At 40.7% G+C, this 21,730-nt stretch overlaps 1 protein-coding gene across 6 annotated transcripts in view; it reads right to left on the bottom strand.

The window, feature by feature from the left end:
* Positions 1–21,730, bottom strand: part of LOC139264907 (dual specificity protein phosphatase CDC14C-like) — a 156,512-nt gene that overhangs the window by 22,126 nt on the left and 112,656 nt on the right. For 5 of the 6 annotated variants that reach the window (XM_070881949.1, XM_070881951.1, XM_070881948.1 and 2 more), the window contains exons 13-14: positions 5,205–5,252; positions 3,395–3,517 (exon numbers count right to left, since the gene is read on the bottom strand). In XM_070881949.1, coding sequence (XP_070738050.1) covers positions 3,395–3,517; positions 5,205–5,252 — 171 coding nt within the window. Of the gene's footprint in view, positions 1–3,394; positions 3,518–5,203; positions 5,253–21,730 lie in introns of those variants that run through there. The other variant, XR_011593443.1, reaches the window with a different exon arrangement.

Here is a 21,730-nt window from a genome sequence, read left to right as displayed (position 1 = left end):
ACTAAAATTGGCTGTGTGGTTGACAATGAAGAGGAAAGTCATGGGCTGCAGGAGGATATCAATCTACTGGTCAGGTGGGCAGAGCAGTGGCAAATGGAATTTAATTCAGAGAAGTGTGAGGTCATGCACTTTGGGAGGGCTAATAAGGGTATACACATTAAACGGTAGGCCACTTAATAGTGTAGATGAACAAAGGGACCTTGGAGTACTTGTCCACAGATTCCTGAAAGTAGCAGGCCAGGTGGACAAAGTGGTTAAGAAGGCATACGGAATGCTTGCCTTTATTGGCCGAGGCATAGAATATAAGAGCAGGGAGGTTATGCTTAAATTGTATAATACTTTGGTTAGGCCACAGCTGGAGTACTGCATGCAGTTCTGGTCGTCGTATTATAGGAAGGACGTGGTTTCACTAGAGAGGGTGCAGAGGAGATTTACTAGGATGCTGCCTGGAATGGAGAATCTTAGTTATGAGGACAGATTGGATAAGCCAGGTTTGTTCTCATTGGAAGAGGAGGTTGAGAGGAGACCTCATTGTGTAGTACAAAATATTGAGGGGCCTGGACATAGTGGATAGTAATGGTCTATTTCCATTGGTGGAGGGGTCTATTATGAGGGGGCACAGTTTTAAGGTGGTTAGTGGAAGGTTTAGAGGGGATTTGAGGGGGGGGGGGAGGGGCTTCTTTACACAGAGGGCTGTGGAGATCTGGAACTCGCTGCCTGGAAGAGTGGTGGATGCAGAAACCCACACCACTTTTAAGAGATGGTTGGCTGGGCACTTAAAGTGCAGTAACTTGCAGGGTTACGGACCTAGAGCTGGTAATTGGGATTAGACTGGATGATCTTTTGTTGGACGGAGCAGATATAATGGTAAGTACTGGATGGAATAGAATACGGCCAGGGTGATCTCCTGGACTAGTTTTGATCACCTGGATGGGTAGGAGAGGAATTTTCCCAGATTTTTTTCTCCCTAAATTGGCCTGGGTTTTTCATCTGATTTTTGCCTCTCCCAGGAGATCACATGGCTCCAGTTGGGGTGGAGTGTAGAATGTTTCAGTATAAGGGGTGTCGCAGTTGTGGTGAGGCGGACTGGTTGGATTGGGTGCTCTTTGCCTTTCCATCATTGTTCATGGGTTTATATGTAACCTTTAGGGCTGCTGACCAAGGGCCGTGTGGCTCTGTCGGCCGGCGCAGTCACGATGGGCCGAAATGGCTTTCTGCGCTGTAAATTTCTATGTTTCTATGTTGCTGAGACTCAACGGCTCGTGTTCTGATGCAGAATAGCCCTTTCCAAACCTCCAGACCCTATAAACGTCAAACAGCCAAAACAATGAGCAAGGAATAGGACTGAGCTGCCAGAGTTTCAAAAGGGCAGGTTGCCAGGGCTTGGGGGCTGCAGTTTGGAAATCCTTGGCCTAAACGCTATCGGTTGTTACCTTGGTCTGGATTTTCCAGGGCCCATAACCGCGTATGTGGTACGTATGCCGGGTTTCTGCATGCGATGTGCGAAAACCTGAAACTTGCTATTTGCCCAACTCATGCCCGTGAAACTCTTACAACTGGTAAAAGCATGCGTAGGGCTTTCTTTTACCAGCGCAGGAGTTTAAATAAATATAAAAATATTTTTTTCTTAATTATTTAAACATAAAAAAAAATGACATTAGTTATAGGTTATTTTTAGTCCCTTTAAAATATTTATGTTTTAAATGTTCAATGACATTTTATTTTAATGAATTTTAAACGTAATGATTTGTTTTTAATTTCAAGGTTGTGTACATGTATTTTTTGGGTGATTCCTATTATGCTTATAGAAACATAGAAAATAGGTGCAGAAGTAGGCCATTCGGCCCTTCGAGCCTGCACCACCATTATTCAATATGATCATGGCTGATCATGCAACTTCAGTACCCCATTCCTGCTTTCTCTCCATACCCCTTGATCCCTTTAGCCGTAAGGGTCACATCTAACTCCCTTTTGAATATATCTCAACAACTTTCTGTGGTAGAGAATTTCACAGGTTCACAATTCTATGAGTGAAGAAGTTGCTCCTCATCTCAGTCCTAAATGGCTTACCCTTTATCCTTAGACTGTGACCCTGGTTCTGGACTTCCCCAATATCGAGAACATTCTTCCTGCATCTAACCTGTCCAATCCCGTCAGAATTTTATACGATTCTATGAGATCCCCTCTTATTCTTCTAAATTCCATTATAGGGATTCCGTACATAAATGTAATCCCTATAAGCATAATAGGAATCCCCTTTCTAATTGATTGGGCTGGCCCACTGATCCCAAGGATTCTTGCGAACCGCATGCGCTCCTGGGATACGCAGGCCTAAATGTGAGTCCCCGTGGATCGAGGACCATCAGGTAGGTTCATAGTTATATTGCTGTTCGGAAAGCCTCCAACCGCAAATTCAAGCCCTTTATCTTCTCGGCACTATTAAATATTATATAGTCATATTCACAGCTTTATGGACAGCTGCATTTAGAGCTGGAAATTTCAGTCAACAACTTAAAAATATGTCTTTCATATCCTGCACCCCATCTAACCCGTGCACACTTTTTCTTTAAAGTAAATGTTCTGTTTGTTTTCTTATGCCCATTTTCACTCTTTTGTTAATAGCATGCTAAGGATATATTAATTGATACCAAGATATTGAATCATTTATTGGCCATCTCAGTTTTTGCCCCAAATATTTTCAGGGAGAAAATTGCAAAGGAAACTGCTAGTAATGTTGCTATCACAGCCAAACATTAAACATTCTGCTCTCTAAGCATATCACTTAGTCTGTACCATCCCTAAATGTATACATCTATGTAACTTAAGTTTGATTTAGACTGCAGAAGAATAAAGTTTTATGCCTGTAGAAATATGGAAGATATGCATCATACATCTTTGAACATGCAGCACTCTGGCCTATAATAGGCACTAGTTGGTGGATATACTCTAAATTGAACCACTAAAAAGAATAGTTGAGCATTAATGCATTCCCCATATATTTTACAATATTGAACAAGAACATTTTATCTATCGCAGGGTTCTTCTTATTCAGGAGTAAGCTAGTGTATGCAGCATCCATTCTCATCTTTCCATCAGTGTTAAAAAATATCTCATTCTGATGGTCATTGGCAGCGTTGCTTTCACTATTAAGTATCAAAGACTTAACCCAGCCTATGATATTTTACAGTGACTGTAAAACATCATAATTTTTTTTTAAAAAGGAGCAGAAAATGGAAAATCCACTTCCTATTTAATTATGTGCACACAGTTAATATACTTTAATGAATGTATTGATTTTTCTGGAGATCTCAGTACTGTTCCAGAGAATGTTTGATTTAGTACATTAAATTGCTTTTTAAAAATGTATCCTTAAATGTTATTCATTTTGCCTTACCTCCTTAAATTACTGTTTGCTGCCATGGATCTAGTTGTCCGTTTGCTCGTAGGGCCTACTCCAGGAATGGCACATGGTTTAGAAGGCGGCTTGCAACTGTGCGTACTAGACTGCAGTATTATCCTGTTTGTTTGCAATTAAAATGGAATATAAATAGAAAAATGTGCATTTATAAAAGGTCACCAAACTAGCAATTTGTTTACATTAACGTGCAACCTGATCATTTTTGCTGTTTGTGACCAAGAGTGAAAAATTACATTGATTTTAAATTGCTGCTTCTTGTGCGTTAAATAAAATGGTGCAACTTTGTGGTATTGCATTTATTTGCTACATGGATATTATTAGGGACAAGCTGAATGGAATTTCGAATCATTTGAATTGTATTAAAATGTACATTAAGAGCAGGGTCAATTCAGATGTCCCTGAGTAAAATATTTTACATTTTGGGATATCCTGTTTATGTACTTTTGCACACATTTTAGAATTATACTGGCAATAAAGCACTAAAACTCTTTCCTTCCTATCTATTTGCATGCTTCTGGCAGTTGAAGTTGAACGACATAGAAAGTTTCTCCTCTCTCCCTCCTCTCCTACTCTTTTCATCATGATCGCCAGTTACTGCTCATGCAATATTTATGTTTGAAAATGTGAAAGAATGAATGACCTTGCAAATTATATAGTGCCTTTCACAACCTCAGAACATCCAAAGAGCTTCATGCCAACAAAGTACTTTTGAAGTGTAGCTCTGCTGTAATGTAGGAAAATGCGCAGCCAATTTGCACACAGCAAGGTTTCACAAACAATAACCTTTCACAAACAACAATGAGATAAATAACCGGATAAATAATGGCAAGGACCCTGGAAGAACCCCCCTGCTTTTATTCAAATAGTGCCATGGAATCCTTTACAGGACCCTCATTTAACATCTCATCTGAAAGACAGCATCTCTGACAGTGCAGCACTCCATCATTATGGCACTCAAAAGTCAGCCTGGATTATATGCTTAAGTCAATGGAGTGATACTTTGTGATTTGATGGCAAGCATGCTACCATGGAGAAAAATCTGACATAACAGAAAATGTTCCATGTTAACTATGGCCCATCAGTTCATATTCTCTCTCTGCCTCAATTCATTCCCATCTATAGCTTTCTCTGTTCTCTTCAAATGGAACCGGTTACTATGTTTTACCTATGCTCCAATGGTATGACAACTTAACTTAGTATAAACAAGTCATTATTACAACTATGTAAATCGTGACTGAATTATAATGTTATTTACATATGGATTTGCTTTAATCCTGTCTTTGAAGCTTGAAATTTAGTAAAATTAATTCAAATCCAAATGAATAAAGCTTAATAGCAAAGGAAAGTGAACTTTTTCTAAATGCCAAAACTAAGCATTTTAATTAAATGGAACTCTCAAGACAAAATACTAACAAATTCTTAAGTATTTTTAAAGACTAGGTTTCAGTTTAAATACTGGACTTATCTTAGTACATTAGAGGCAGCAGGTTCAAGTTTTCAATTACTAAGTTGTACACTACACATTAATGGTAATTAGAAGAATAAGTGCAACCCAGCATTATACATACGAACTCTGGTAGATTTAGACGAGATCCTTCATTAAATATACATGTTGGTAAATCATTTCATTACAAAAGTAAACTGATGCAATACAAAATGACTATATCCAAAATTGTTTTAAAACAAAGCTAATTTCAATGCAATAGTCCAATTAAATCCCATAATTAAAAGCTGTCAGTTGTGATGCAGTGGAAAAATACTCCAATGAAAAATGACAGACACCTACCTAAATGCCTGGGATGATGATCTTGTGTGCATTTTATTCTCCTCCAATCTGAAATAGATAATGCAAAATCAATTCATTACACAAGTAGATGTCAAGTCAACCAATAGACAATTTGCTAGCATAATACACACCTCTGATTTTATATCATTTATAAAAGAGAAAAAGGGACATATTACATTAAATATTGCAAGACAAGCAGTTAACCATAGGAGTAAATATTGTCCGCACAGCATACGCAGCCATAAGTGCCCCGCAAGTTCCGGGTTTTCGCATGCGCTGTCCATGTGCAAAAAACGGAACTTGAGATCTGTCAAGTTTCGTGTGCATGTGCAGGAAATGGAAATTCACTGGCGCAGTGTTGGGCTATTTGCCCAAACTTACGCCTGGTAAATGCAGGTGTACGGCCTTTTTTTTTTTAAAACCAGCATTAGGGTTTAGATAAACTTTAAATAATTTTTTTTTTTTTTTAAAAGTCATTTAAACATTCAAAAAATTTAATTTTTGTTTTAAACTGCTTAAATTGTATTTTAATTAATTAATTTCTGGAATACATGGGCCTTTACGTAGGCGTACACCTGGAGACCCAAGACTGCAAGAGTCCGAAGATAGAGGCACCAGGTAGGTGCATACTTTTCTTGCGGATCAAAGGCAAGCCTCTGACTGCAATTTCAGGGCCAATGTGTCTTACGTACATTGGAAATTTAAAAAGAACCAAATACTTTATTGAAAAGCCTATAATGCAAAACTAAGTGTGGTCTTTGAGGATTGGGTTAAAGGAAAGAAAACACATAAGTCATCAGCTGATTGAGTCCATGGCCGTAGAAATCTATTACATATCTAAAACTGTAAAATATTACACGAACACTATAGGTTCAAAGCATCAAGAAGTATTTGCTCTCCTTAAATATAGCTTAAGAAGCATGGCTTGTAATTGGGAAGTTTGGTAGCTACTGATTTCAGTAAGTAACCAAAGAGTGGATTCACAAACATACTAGCTAAGTTCTGCAGGCACTGTGCACAGCATATCCAATAACCAACCACATGCACACAGATTCAAGAGTCAGAAATCAACACTCTGCGAGTTTATCGAAAAAGTATAGGAGACACGTTAGTTATGGAACCATTGAAAGTTTGGTATAACCATCTCACAAGTGACATTTACTTTACGGATAAACCAGGGAGTTGATTTTCATCGCTTAAAAAAAGTACAATCACAAAAACAGTGAAAACAGTAAGAATTCTGAATTAAGTATTAAGTAGCAGGCTTTAAGTTATTTGGACTATCAACACACTCCCACATGTGCATCTGTCATCCTGGAGCCAACCCGACCGGCAGTGGCGGGGGACCCAATTCAAATCATTATGAGATACTTTACAGGCGAAGAGCCTTCCCCGCCGCCCCCTTCTTAAATCTCCCTGCTTGGCCACAAGATTCACGTGGCTCGGGAACCAAGTCTGTCAACTTGAGGCGTGAGTTCCGAGGCCATTGCTCCAGCTGATTACTGGACAGCATGGAAAACAAACCAAAATAAAAACGTGTTGATTACAGCAGATTAATGGAGTTTCTGTTCTACTTGAAAAGCTACTGGTAATTATTAATTTTTCATTGGCCATTCTTGGCTGTTGCTTTCCAACGGACAGTAATTGCAGTGAATTGATCTGCACTTTAAAAAATGACATATACCATTTAAATAAGTGTGTGTGTTTCTGGTCAGTTTTTTCTCACCGTATACTGTGATTGTTCAGTTACACATTAAATCAAGTTATCAAACGTAACAATTTCATTCTCACTCATTTCACTGGTTCAATTTGCTTTCAGTCCCTGAATAAGATTAATTAAATTTTTCAGTCTGAGACTTGAGCCGAATTTTTGCAGAGGTTCTCTAGCGTGTCCATTGTTAACTTCAACTAAAGAGCTGCAGAAATCCCAAAACACGTTGTAAGCACCACTCACACTGTTTGTCAGGGATTCCGCAGCTGATCTGCTGAACTTGCACAAGATTGTAAATCCACCAGTTTACAATTACATTTAAAATCTACTTAATTTTATGTATTACCGATACACATATCTTATTTGTACCAATTACTGATACAAAAGTCGATATATTTATGACTAAAGCACCAGTAACTTCCCAATTAATGTACTTTTAAAAATTATGCTCTTGATCGTATTTGTAGATGGAGTTATGTTACTTAATGATAATTTTATTTAAATATTTATTTGTCACTCGTATCATTTATATTTATTGTACAGTAAAGATTCAACACCCACTATGTTAGATTACATATAAAATTTAATGTGGCCATGGTCTCTTTAAAGATCCCACTGAAAACGTGTCATGAATGATGTCACCAGACCCGTTCCATCTCATTGGGCCAGGTACCATGTTGGATGGGCTTAATAGACCCCATTAAGGCAAGTTCATTTTGTACAGCGGGATGGAGCCAGCAGTGGGATTGGGACCCACCATGGACACTGGCCGCATCAGACCCGCCAAGATAAGGAAGCTTATGGCCTGAATTGATTAATAGTAGCTTAGGCAAAAAAAAAAATGGGAAAAGGGGTAGTGTTAAAAGAAACAAAACGATAAGGTTAAATTGCATGTGCAGAGTGTGAGAAGTTGGAAGTTATTATTTTATAGGAAGATCTAAACTTAGTGGTATTAACAAACTTGGCTGCAAACTGAACAAGAACGGAAAATAAACATATTGGGAGATAATATAAAAGAGTGGAGTGCAGTGGCAGTATTGGTAAATGAGGGAATACAGACTGTAGAGAGGGTTGATGTAGACAAGGAATGGGTACAGAGAGTCAACATGGTTGGAGTGAAAAGATTTGTTACATTAATAGGGGTGTATTACAAACTTCCAAATTCTGGAAAGAAAATGAAAGCGGGAATCTGCAGTCAGATGAAAGAGTAGGAGGAATAAGAAAATATTATTCTGGCAGATTTTAATAATCCACTTCTTGGTTAGGACAGAGGGGGAATAAATGAGTTAAGAAAATAAAATATCTAAAAAAGGACGAGTGCTGCCAATGAACTGGAAGCTGCGTAGAGGCATCCCAGCCTCGTTTTTTTTTTTAAATTGCCGGGGAGGGAGAGGACTCTGAGGAAAAATGCCGAGGATGGAGCTGACTCCTTGAAAATTGCCGGGGGGGGGGGGGGGGGGGGGGGGGGGGGAGAAATGGAGCTGGCTCCTTGAAAATTGCCGGGGTGGAGCGGGCTCCTTGGAAAAATGGTGGGGTGGGAGCGGGATCATGTAAAAAAAAGAAAACGGAAACAACACGCTTCTGGTTTCTAGATTAAATGCGCAGTATGCTTCTGCACAGCTTCCGGTCATTGGCAGCACTCACTCCGTGTCTACAATACGGACTCTTTCATCGAGCAGTATATTAGTAGATCTGCATGAGCATAGGCGTTGCTAAATCTGGTTATGAGTAATGAAATAGATCAGGTAGAGATGAGCTTAATGTGAGTGAACACCTTCGAATTAGTAACCAAAATATGATGAGCTTTATGATTCACCTAGAAATGGAAAAAGCCAGTACGAAAACTAGAACATCAGATTAGCGAAGATTTTAGGAAGATGAGAAGCGAGTTTCCTGAGCTGTGCAGGAAATAGAAATTGACACACAAGACTGCAGAACAGTGGGATGTTTTTAAAAAGAGATACAGATTAACGTATATTCCATTAAAAACAGAAGCTCCTAATAGATTTAGGATGCCATGGATAAAGAGGTTAGAAATCAATTAAAATAAAGATAGCCTATTGGGACAATAATAATAATCATTAATCAGTGTTTTCCCTAATGCAGGTCTCGCTCAATTCTCCCTTTTCCAAACCTCTCGTCTTGTGCTTTTCTCTTCAATTCTCCATACAATCTTCCATTCTTTTGGTGGTCCAAAAGCATCCTTATTTTCCTCTCTCTAGGGTCTTTTTCCTTTTGCCCACCCTTCAAACACCTCTTTCCACATCCCATCCTCTCTCAGCACATGCCCAATCCAATTCAGTTACCCTTTTGATATCAATCAAACTACATTGTTCTTGCATCATTACCAACAACTAATATGGCAGGGGGATGGGAACCTATGCAGGGAAACAGAGGGAAACAAAAAGGAGACAAAAGCAAAAGACAGAAAGGAGATGAGTAAAAGTGGAGGGCAGAGAAACCCAAGGCAAAAAACAAAAAGGGCCACTGAATATATAGGGGCTGCAGGAGGGGTCAAAACTAAAAATCATGGTTTAAAAACTAGTATGAAAACACTCTACCTAAACGCACGCAGCATTCGAAATAAAGTAAATGAGTTGATGTCACAAATCATTACAAATGGGTATGATTTGGTGACCATTACAGAAACGTGGTTTCAGGGTGGCCAAGAATGGGAATTAAACATACAGGGGTATCTGACGATTCGGAAAGATAGACAAGGGAAAGGAGGTGGGGTAGCTCTGTTAATTAAGGATGATATCAGGGCAGTTGTGAGAGACGATATTGACTCTAATGAACAAAATGTTGAATCATTGTGGGTGGAGATTAGAGATAGTAAGGGGAAAAAGTCACTGGGGGGTGTAGTTTATAGGCCCCCAAATAATAACTTTACGGTGGGGCGGGCAATAATCAAGGGAATAATGGAGGCATGTGAAAAAGGAACGGCAGTAATCATGGGGGATTTTAACCTGCATATCGATTGGTCAAATCAAATCGCACGGGGTAGCCTTGAGGAGGAATTCATACGGGATTGTTTCTTAGAACAGTATGTTACAGAACCTACAAGGGAGCAAGCTATCTTAGATCTGGTCTTGTGTAATAAGACAGGAATAATAAACGATCTCCTTGTAAAAGATCCTCTCGGAATGAGTGATCACAGTATGGTTGAATTTGTAATACAGATTGAGGATGAGGAAGTAGTGTCTCAAACGAGCGTACTATGCTTAAACAAAGGGGACTACAGTGGGATGAGGGCAGAGTTGGCTAAAGTAGACTGGAAACAGACTAAACGGTGGCACAATTGAGGAACAGTGGAGGACTTTTAAGGAGCTCTTTCATAGTGCTCAACAAAAATATATTCCAGTGAAAAAGAAGGGCGGTAAGAGAAGGGATAACCAGCCGTGGATAACCAAGGAAATAAAGGAGAGTATCAAATTAAAAACCAATGCGTATAAGGTGGCCAAGGTTAGTGGGAAAATAGAAGATTAGGAAAATTTTAAACAGCAAAGAATGACTAAGAAAGCAATAAAGAAAGGAAAGATAGATTACGAGGATAACCTTGCACAAAACATAAAAACAGATAGTAAAAGCTTTTACAGATATATAAAACAGAAAAGAGTGACTAAAGTAAATGTTGGTCCCTTGGAAGATGAGAAGGGGGATTTAATAATGGGAAATGTGGAAATGGCTGAGACCTTAAATAATTATTTTGCTTCGGTCTTCACAGTGGAAGACACAAAAACCATGCCAAAAATTGCTGGTCACAGGAATGTGGGAAGGGTGGACCTTGAGATAATCACTATCACTAGGGGGGTAGTGCTGGACAGGCTAATGGGACTCAAGGTAGACAAGTCCCCTGGTCCGGATGAAATGCATCCCAGGGTATTAAAAGAGATAGCGGAAGTTATAGCAGATGTATTCGTTATAATCTACCAAAATTCTCTGGACTCTGGGGAGGTACCAGCGGATTGGAAAGCAGCTAATGTAATGCCTCTGTTTAAAAAAGGGGGCAGATAAAAGGCAGGTAACTATAGGCCAGTTAGTTTAACATCTGTAGTGGGGAAAATACTTGAAACTATCATTAAGGAAGAAATAGCGGGACATCTAGATAGGAATAGTGCAATCAAGCAGACGCAACATGGATTCATGAAGGGGAAATCATGTTTAGCTAATTTACTGGAATTCTTTGAGGATATAACGAGCATGGTGGATAGAGGTGTACCGATGGATGTGGTGTATTTAGATTTCCAAAAGGCATTCGATAAGGTGCCACACAAAAGTTAACTGCAGAAGATAGAGGTTCGCGGAGTCAGAGGAAATGTATTAGCATGGATAGAGAATTGGCTGGCTAATAGAAAGCAGAGAGTCGGGATAAATGGGTCCTTTTCGGGTTGGAAATCGGTGGTTAGTGGTGTGCCACAGGGATCAGTGCTGGGACCACAACTGTTTATAATATACATAGATGACCTAGAAGAGGGGACAGAGTGTAGTGTAACAAAATTTGCAGATGACACAAAGGTTAGTGGGAAAGCGGGTTGTATAGAGGACACAGAGAGGCTGCAAAGAGATTTAGATAGGTTAAGCGAATGGGCTAAGGTTTGGCAGATGGAATACAATGTCGGAAAGTGTGAGGTCATCCACCTTGGGGAAAAAAACACAGGAAAAGGGAATATTATTTGAAATTACAACATGCTGCAGTGCAGAGGGACCTGGGGGTCCTTGTGCATGAAATCCCAAAAAGTTAGTTTGCAGGTGCAGCAGGTAATCAGGAAGGCGAATGGAATGTTGGCCTGCATTGCGAGAGGGATGGAGTACAAAAGCAGGGAGGTCCTGCTGCAACTGTATAGGGTATTGGTGAGGCCGCACCTGGAGTACTGCGTGCAGTTTTAGTCACCTTACTTAAGGAAGGATATACTAGCTTTGGAGGGGGTACAGAGACGATTCACTAGGCTGATTCCAGAGATGAGGGGGTTACCTTATGATGATAGATTGAGTAGACTGGGTCTTTACTCGCTGGAGTTCAGAAGGATGAGGGGTGATCTTAGAAACATAGAAAATAGGTGCGGGAGTAGGCCATTCTGCCCTTCTAGCCTGCACCGCCATTCAATGAGTTCATGGCTGAACATGCAACTTCAGTACCCCATTCCTGCTTTCTCATCATACCCCTTGATTCCCCTACATCTAACTCCTTTTTGAATATATTTAGTGAATTGGCCTCAACAACTTTCTGTGGTAGAGAATTCTACAGGTTCACCACTCTCTGGGTGAAGAAGTTTCTCCTCATCTCGGTCCTAAATGGCTTACCCCTTATCCTTAGACTGTGACTCCTGGTTCTGGACTTCCCCAACACTGGGAACATCCTTACTGCATCTAACCTGTCTGAACCCACCAGAATTTTAAACGTTTCTATGAGGTCCCCTCTCATTCTTCTGAACTCCAGTGAATACAAGCCCAGTTGATCCAGTCTTTCTTGATATGTCAGTCCCACCATCCCAGGAATCAGTCTGGTGAACCTTCGCTGCACTCCCTCAATAGCAAGAATGTCCTTCCTCAAGTTAGGAGACCAAAACTGTACACAATACTCCAGGTGTGGCCTCACCAAGGCCCTGTACAACTGTAGCAACACCTCCCTGCCCCTGTACTCAAATCCACTCGCTATGAAGGCCAACATGCCATTTGCTTTCTTAACCGCCTGCTGTACCTGCATGCCAACCTTCAATGACTGAAGTACCATGACACCCAAGTCTCATTGCACCTCCCCTTTTCCTAACCTGTCACCATTCAGATAATAGTCTGTCTCTCTGTTTTTACCACCAAAGTGGATAACCTCACATTTATCCACATTATACTTCATCTGCCATGCATTTGCCCACTCACCTAACCTATCCAAGTCACTCTGCAGCCTAATAGCATCCTCCTCGCAGCTCACACTGCCACCCAACTTAGTGTCATCCCCTCGTCTAAATCATTAATGTACAGTGTAAACAGCTGGGGCCCCAGCACAGAACCTTGCGGTACCCCACTAGTCACTGCCTGCCATTCTGAAAAGTACCCATTTAATCCTATTCTTTGCTTCCTGTCTGACAACCAGTTCTCAATCCATGTCAGCACACTACCCCCAATCCCATGTGCTTTAACTTTGCACATTAATCTCTTGTGTGGGACCTTGTCGAAAGCCTTCTGAAAGTCCATATATACCACATCAACTGGTTCTCCCTTGTACACTCTACTGGAAACATCCTCAAAAAATTCCAGAAGATTTGTCAAGCATGATTTCCCTTTCACAAATCCATGCTGACTTGGACCCATCATGTCACCTCTTTCCAAATGCGCTGCTATGACATCCTTAATAATTGATTCCATCATTTTACCCACTACGGAGGTCAGGTTGACCGGTCTATAATACCCTGTTTTCTCTATACCTCCTTTTTTAAAAAGTGGGGTTACATTGGCTACCCTCCACTCGATAGGAACTGATCCAGAGTCAATGGAATGTTGGAAAATGACTGTCAATGCATCCGCTATTTCCAAGGCCACCTCCTTAAGTACTCTGGGATGCAGTCCATCAGGCCCTGGGGATTTAGCAGCCTTCAATTCCATCAATTTCCCCAACACAATTTCCCGACTAATAAGGATTTCCCTCAGTTCCTCCTCCTTACTAGACCCTCTGACCCCTTTTATATCCGGAAGGTTGTTTGCGTCCTCCTCAGTGAATACCGAACCAAAGTACTTGTTCAATTGGTCTGCCATTTCTTTGTTCCCAGTTATGACTTCCCCTGATTCTGACTGCAGGGGACCTACGTTTGTCTTTACTAACCTTTTTCTCTTTACATATCGATAGAAACTTTTGCAATCCGTCTTAATGTTCCCTGCAAGCTGCTTCTTGTACTCCATTTTCCCTGCCCTAATCAAACAATTTGTCCTCCTCTGCTGAGTTCTAAATTTCTCCCAGTCCCCAGGTTCTTATAGAAACATTTAAATCTTATAGAAACATTAAAAATAATGAAAGGGATAGACAAGATAGAGGCAGAGAGGTTGTTTCCACTCGTCGGGGAGACTAGAACTAGGGGGCACAGCCTCAAAATACGGGGGAGCCAATTTAAAACCGAGTTGAGTAGGAATTTCTTCTCTCAGAGGGTTGTGAATCTGTGGAATTCTCTGCCCAAGGAAGCAGTTGAGGCTAGCTCATTGAATGTATTCAAGTCACGGATAGATAGATTTTTAACCAATAAGGGAATTAAAGGTTACGGGGAGCGGGCGGGTGAGTGGAGCTGAGTCCACGGCCAGATCAGCCATGATCTTGTTGAATGGCGGAGCAGGCTCGAGGGGCTAGATGGCCTACTCCTGTTCCTAATTCTTATGTTCTTATGGAACCAACGAGAGGACTGGCCATCCTAGACTGGGTGATGTGTAATGAGAAAGGACTAATTAGCAATCTTGTTGTGCAAGGCCTCTTGGGAAAGAGTGACCATAATATGGTAAATTCTTTATTAAGATGGAGAGTGACACAGTTAATTCAGAGACTAGGGTCCTGAACTTAAGGAAAGGTAACTTTGATGGTATGAGACATGAATTGGCTAGAATAGACTGGCAAATGTTACTTAAAGGGTTGACGGTGGATAGACAATGGCAAACATTTAAAAATCTCATGAATGAACTTCAACAATTGTACATCCCTGTCTGGAGTAAAAATAAAAATGGGGAAGGTGGCTCAACCGTGGCTAACAAAGGAAATTAGGGATACTGTTAAATCCAAGGAAAAGGCATATAAATTGGCCAGAAAAAGCAGCAAACCTGAGGACTGAGAAATTTAGAATTCAGCAGAGGAGGATAAAGCGTTTAATTAGGAGGGGGAAAATAGAGTATGAGGGGAAGCTTGCAGGGAACATAAAAACTGACTGCAAAAGCTTCGATAGATATGTGAAGAGAAAAAGATTAATGAAGACAAACGTAGGTCTCTTGCAGTCAGAATCAGGTGAATTTATAATGGGGAACAAAAAAATGGCAGACAAATTGAACAAATACTTTGGATCTGTCTTCACGAAGGAAGACACATATAACCTTCCGGAAATAGTAGGGGACCGAGGATCTAGCGAGAAGGAAGAACTGAAGGAAATCCTCATTCGTCAGGAAATTGTGTTAGGGAAATTGATGGGATTGAAGGCCGATAAATCACCGGGGCCTGATAGTCTGCATCCCAGAGTACTTAAGGAAGTAGCCCTAGAAATAGTGGATGCATTGGTGATCATTTTCTAACAGTCTATCTACTCTGGATCAGTTCTTATGGACTGGAGGGTAGTTAATGTAACACCACTTTTTAAAAAAGGAGGGAGAGAGAAAACAGGGATTATAGACCGCGGTTAGCCTGACATCAGTAGTGGAGAAAATGGTGGAATCAATTATTAAAGATGAAATAGCAGCGCATTTGGAAAGCTGTGACAGGATCGGTCCAAGTCCGCATGGATTTATGAAAGGGAAATCATGCTTGACAAATCTTCTAGAATTTTTTGAGGATGTAACAAGTAGAGTGGACAAGGGAGAACCAGTGAATGTGGTGTATTTGGACTTTCAAAAGGCTTTTGACAAGGTCCCACACAAGAGATTAGTGTGCAAAATTAAAGTATTGAGGGTAATGTACTGACGTGGATCAAGACCTGGTTGGCAGACAGGAAGCAGAGAGTAGGGATAAACGGGTCCTTCTCAGAATGGCAGGCAGTGACGAGTGTGGTGCCTCAGGGCTCAGTGCTGGGACCCCAGCTATTTACAATATACATCAATGATTTAGATGAAGGAATTGAGTGTAATATCTCCAAGTTTGCAGACGACACTAAGCTGGGTGGCAGTGTGAGCTGTGAGGAGGATATTAAGAGGCTGCAGGGTGAGTTGGACAGGTTAGGCGAGTGGGCAAATGCATGGCAGATGCAGTATAATGTGGATAAATGTGAGGTTATCCACTTTGGGGGCAAAAACACGAAGACAGATTATCTGAATGGCGGCAGATTAGGAAAAGGGGGGGTGCAATGAGACCTGAGTGTCATGGTACATCAGTCATTGAAAGTTGGCATGCAGGTACAGCAGGCGGTGAAGGCGGCAAATGGCATGTTGGCTTTTAAAACTTGGGGATTTGAGTACAGGAGCAGGGAGGTCTTAATGCAGTTGTGCAGGGCCTTGGTGAGGCCACACCTGGAATATTGTGTTAGTTTTGGTCTCCTAATCTGAAAAAGGACATTCTTGCTATTTCTCAACACCTCCATTAGTTTGATTCAGTTCACTCCATGAAAGGTTAATTCAAAATCTACAATGCATTTATTCTTTACTCATCTCACACAGGACTCTCATTACCCCTATTGTCTCCATTGGTCCACATCCTCTATGAAACCTAAACTGATCTGCTTTTTCTCTTAATCTTCCTGTAAATAGTCAATATCTGAGGCATGTGGAATCAGACTGATGGTATAAAACTAGTCACATTTGCGAGCATTTCGCGTTTTCCCCCAGAGGCATCATGACGAGAGTAACAATTAAAAAAAACTAAGAATATGGGACAATCGTCATCATTATAGGCAGTCCCTCGGAATCGAGGAAGACCTGCTTCCACTCCCAAAGTGAGTTCTTTGATGGCTGAACAGTCCGATACGAGAGCCACAGACCCTGTTACAGGTGGGACAGACATTTGCCGCGCACTCCTTCCGCTGCCTGTGCTAGGCCTCTTCATGCTTTTTGTGCTGAGACTCGAAGAGCTCAACGCCCTTCCAGATGGACTTTCTCCACCTCGGGCGGTCTGCAGCCAGGGTCTCCCAAGTGTCAGTGGTGATGTTGCACTTTACCAGGGAAGCTTTGAGGATGTCCTTATAACGTTTCCATTGTCCTCCTTTGGCTCGTTTATCATGAAGGAGCTCCGCATAAAGCATTTGCTTCGGGAGTCTCGTATCTGGCATGCGTACTAGTGGCCTGCCCAGCGAAGCTGATTGAATGTGGTCAGTGCTTCAATACTGGGGATGTTAGCCTGGTCGAGGACACTGATGTTGGTGTGCCTGTCCTCCCAGGGGATTTGCAGGATCTTGTGGAGACATCGTTGATGATATATCTCCAACGACTTGAGGTGCCTTCTATACATCGTCCATGCCTCAGATCCATGCAGGAGGGCGGGTATTACTACAGCCCTGTAGACCATGAGTTTGGTGGTAGATTTGAGAGCCTGGTCTTCAAACACTCTTTTCCTCAGACGGCCGAAGGCTGTGCTGGCACACTGGAGGCGATGCTGAATCTCCACATCAATGTCTGCCTTTGTTGATAAGAGGCTCCCAAGATATGGGAAATGGTCCACGTTGTCCAGGGCCGCGCCGTGGATCTTGATGATTGGAGGGGAATGCTGTGCGGCGGTGACAGGGTTGGTGGAGGACCTTTGTCTTACGGATGTTAAGCGTAAGGCCCATGCTTTCATACGCCTCAGGGACAATAAGAAGTTAAGAACATGTTATGGAAAGCTGAGTGAGTAGGATAAGGAAAGCGGAAGTAGGAGGAATTAAAATTATAAATCAAAAAGAATAGTAAGTATTTTATAAGTACAGGTACAATGTCCCGAATCCGGCTGTCCGAAAACCGGACATTTTTGAGGCGGCGAGGGACAACGAAACCGATAAATACTGGTAAAAAATGAGTGCCGGGGGGCCATGGGCGGCAAGAATCGGTGGGCGACAAGTGGAGGGAATCGGCGGGCGGCGAGAAGCGGCAGGCGGCAAGGAGAGGAGGGAATCAGCGGGCGGTGAGGATCGGCAGGAGGCGAGGAGCGTCAACACGAGGTCTGAAATACGGCAAAATCCAAAAACCGGCACAGCCTTGGTCCCAAGGTTGCCATATTTCAGATGTTGTACCTGCATATTGGTAGAGAGAGAATTATTGAAAGCAGGTTGGATGAGATGAGATGATTGTCAGTTTATAGATGACAATCAAAAATTGGTAGAGGTATTTAATTAGTAAAGACCAATGCAAAGTACTTAAGAGAATATCTGGGAGAAGGTGAATCTTGAAGTGATTGAGAGCAAGATTATGATGGATAAAAGGAAAACTAAACATCAAGGCCTAATTGGATGCACCCTGGGAGAGAAAATTGCAGCGATCCTAGAAATTATATTTCAGAGATTAAATGGAAAGGAAACTCACTGTGAGCAATGTGGCAGGTAATCTATTCGTATTCATTAAACTTTGAAAGACCAATTGTTCTTTTATGCACACGAATTAGGTTAACTATAAAATAGGTTTGGAGTCACTGGAAAAAATTAAGACTTTATTATGCCTCCAAACTTAACTATTCTAATGGTCTACTGGCCGGGCTCCTTCAAATTTTAAATTCTTATCCTGGTGTTCAAATCTCTTTTGCTGTTCCAATGTTCCCTCCATGTCCCCTTGTGCATCTCTGATTTCCTTTGCCACAGTGGCAACCAGACCCCAAGCTTTAGAATTCCTTCCCAAACCTCTCTGCCTCTTCTCCTGCAAGATGCTGCTTAAAACCTCTCTTTCAGTTGTCCTAATAATTTATGTGACTCAGTGTCAAATTTTGTTTGATAAAGCTTCTGTGAGATGCCTTGGGACAGTTTATTTAATTAAAAGCATTATATAAATTCAAGTTGTTAACTCTTCAATATTGATGGTTTAGGTTGGGTGAAACTCTAGAAAAGGTTAGTTATATTAAACATAATTACACTTTGATAAAAGATGTTTCTCGTGATTAGAAACATAGAAAATAGGTGCAGGAGTAGGCCATTCGGCCCTTCTAGCCTGCACCGCCATTCAATGAGTTCATGGCTGAACATTCAACTTCAGTACCCCATTCCTGCTTTCTCGCCATACTCCTTGATTCCCCTAGTAGTAAGGACCTCATCTAACTCCTTTCCGCCCGGGCGCTTCCGACCAGAAGCGAGAGCCCCTCTGGGAAACAGAATTGCAAGCTTGAGATACTAATGTAGTAGAAAGCTTACAGTCAACGCAACACTTGACCTGAAGGGTAAACAGTGATCAATGCAATAACGTTACTAAGTTTCATTGCAGTGGTTTAACTGCTTTATACATCATCTGATAGACAGACTGAGCTGTGCCCCATCATGTATACAAACAGGGTAAATTAAAATTCAGGTAAGAGAATGGCTTTTCAGCTTATAAATATTTGAGTAACAGTCAGATACACAAATGTTGTAATAGTTGTTGACTAGTGAGAATGACTAGCCAATTATTCACAGAACATGATTTAAAAAAAAAGATACTGACTTTACTTGTGGAATTTACTAAGAATTCGCATTACTGTTGATATAAAATGATGTATAATATATACAAGAAGCCGTGTGCTTTTTATGCTGTTCTCAGTCAAATTACAAAACTACAACAAGCAGTAACACAAGCAGCAATTTCATGTAATCATGAGGTTTTCTGGCCAGTTTTACCTACATAAATATCCAAATGACTCCCAGGTTACAACGACTATTTGTTTTCACATTTTAAGACTGTAGTTTCCTCAGAAACAACCCTCCTTCAAAAAAAATGATAAGCACAAGCAACCATTTATTTTAAGTTGAGGTACATATGCTTTACTTGGTAAGGTGCCACATCCCAATTGCAGAAACCTAAAAATGAACAGTAATATAGCAGACTAAAAGAAAACAAGCTTTGTGAATCAAATCTTTCAATCATTAGCCATCAAGTAGCAGATGCATGACAAGCATGCAGGCAATGATTAATTTTCAAATCTATTTTTATTATCTGTCCTAGGCTTATATAATAAATTAAAACCTCCACTGCGACAGCCAATTAATCCAGTTAATTGCACTGGCCACAAATGACGATTTCCTGCATTACAACAGTGACTACACTGTAAAGCTCTTTGAAATGTCCAATGGTCATAAAAAAGCGCTATATAAATCCAAGTCTTTCTTTATTGTTGCAATTGACACTTTATGTAATTACTGAGCTCCAGTTTCATCACACAACTAAAGAAATAGCTAATGTAGAAAGTCCACATTTGCAATGGAACAGCTGCCAAGAAAAAATGTGCAGCAACAGATGGAATGAAGTTAAAATACTGTAATAACAGTTACTAGAGTGCATGGGAAATATACATACATAACTTACAAAACCACAATGCAGAGATTTTTATTTTAGTGAAACCAGCACTAGAAATGGTTAGAAACACTGAAAAATGTTGTACTAATCAACTTTACAAACATAACAAATCAAACAAAATATACCCCACTGAGTTTAAGAGAGTAGTGATAGTTATTAAGCATGCAATGGAAGAGATTTGGAAAGTGCAATGCATTGCCCAATGATTAGTCTTTCAAAAAGAAATGGAAGTGGCACACTTACAGTGCTACCTGCCTGGGTCCTGAAGATTACTAGTTTCCTAACCCATCTAGACAGATTAGCAGGATGGGAGAAGGGTAGGCACAAACCATCCACCAGATGACAATGCTACACAGTGTAGATACCAGCATAGCTAGGAGCCATCTAGAAGGGGAAAAAAGATGAACAAAAAATGCAAATGGAAGAGCAGAAAATTTAAGCTAAAATGCCATTGGCAAAGTAACTGCTGTAAAGCTGTTATTTTTAGAACAAAAATGCAAGCCAGGTGCCATGCAAAATGTGGATATTCAATTCTATAGGAGAGGCGTTATTTAGTCTGTGACAACTTCAACCTAGATGTACAAATTAGGAACTTCCATTCCATGGCCTATTAAAGTTCATCCCCATGTACTCCTCCCTAGGGAGGAGTATGTGGGGATGAACTTTAATAAGCCCAGTGGCCTTTTCTTATTGTTGACTTAAGTTCTTAAGAATCACGCAACATTTGTGGCAAATGTGGTTCAACCTTCTCCCAATCTGCTATGTGCAAGACTTCAGTCTGGGCTGCTCCCTTAATTCTTAGGCGAGAGAAAATAGTCTCAAGTTAAACCCTTCGCACACTGGCCCAAATAGCAGTCACTACAAGAGTATTACATATAATTAACAGGTCATTTGGCCTAACCTGTCTATTCTGGTGTTTATGCTCTACACAAGCCTCATCCCACCCTACTTCATTGAACCCTATCAGCATAACCTTCTATTTCTTTCTCCCTCATGTACTTACCTAGCTTCCCCTTAAATCCATCTATGCAATTCGCCTTAACTACTCCATGTTGTAGCAATTTCCACTCGTTGATTAAAGAAGTTTCTCCTGCAATATTATTGGATTTATTCGTGACTAACATATTTATGACCCCTAGTTTTGGAGACCTCACAATCGGAACCATCATCTTTACATCTACCATATCAAACCCTTACATAACTTTTAAAGGCCTCTATTAGGTTATCCCTCAGCCTTCTATTTCCTAAAGAGAGCCGAAGCCCCAATCTTTCCTGATGGTTATAACCTCCGAGTTTTGGCATTGTCCTGGTTAATCTTTTTTGCACCTTCTCTAGTGCTTCTATATCCTTTTTGTAATATGGAGACCAGAACTGTGCAAAATACTCTAACTGTGGTCTAACCAAGGTTCTAGATACTCAATTACATAACAAGTAGAGTGACCAACTTTCCCTGGTGGTTCTACCCTGCCAAGGAGCAACCTAAACAGCAGTGTACCACTACCTAATTTCTGATCTTCATTTGGTATTGAATTATCTGAAGTTTCATTTCCAAATGAAACAAATAACTGCCTTGATTGGCCAAGCATTTCATTTGTTCCATTGAAAGGAAGTATTGCGGAGTATATTTGTGTACCATGTAGATCAAATATGAGGGTGGATAGAACTTCATAATCATGACATCATGTGACAAAAAAATAAATTT

Source organism: Pristiophorus japonicus, chromosome 1 (genome assembly GCF_044704955.1).
Source record: "Pristiophorus japonicus isolate sPriJap1 chromosome 1, sPriJap1.hap1, whole genome shotgun sequence".
In the NCBI taxonomy this organism is placed as follows: Eukaryota; Metazoa; Chordata; class Chondrichthyes; family Pristiophoridae; genus Pristiophorus; species Pristiophorus japonicus.
This window is presented reverse-complemented; position numbering and strand designations above follow the sequence as displayed.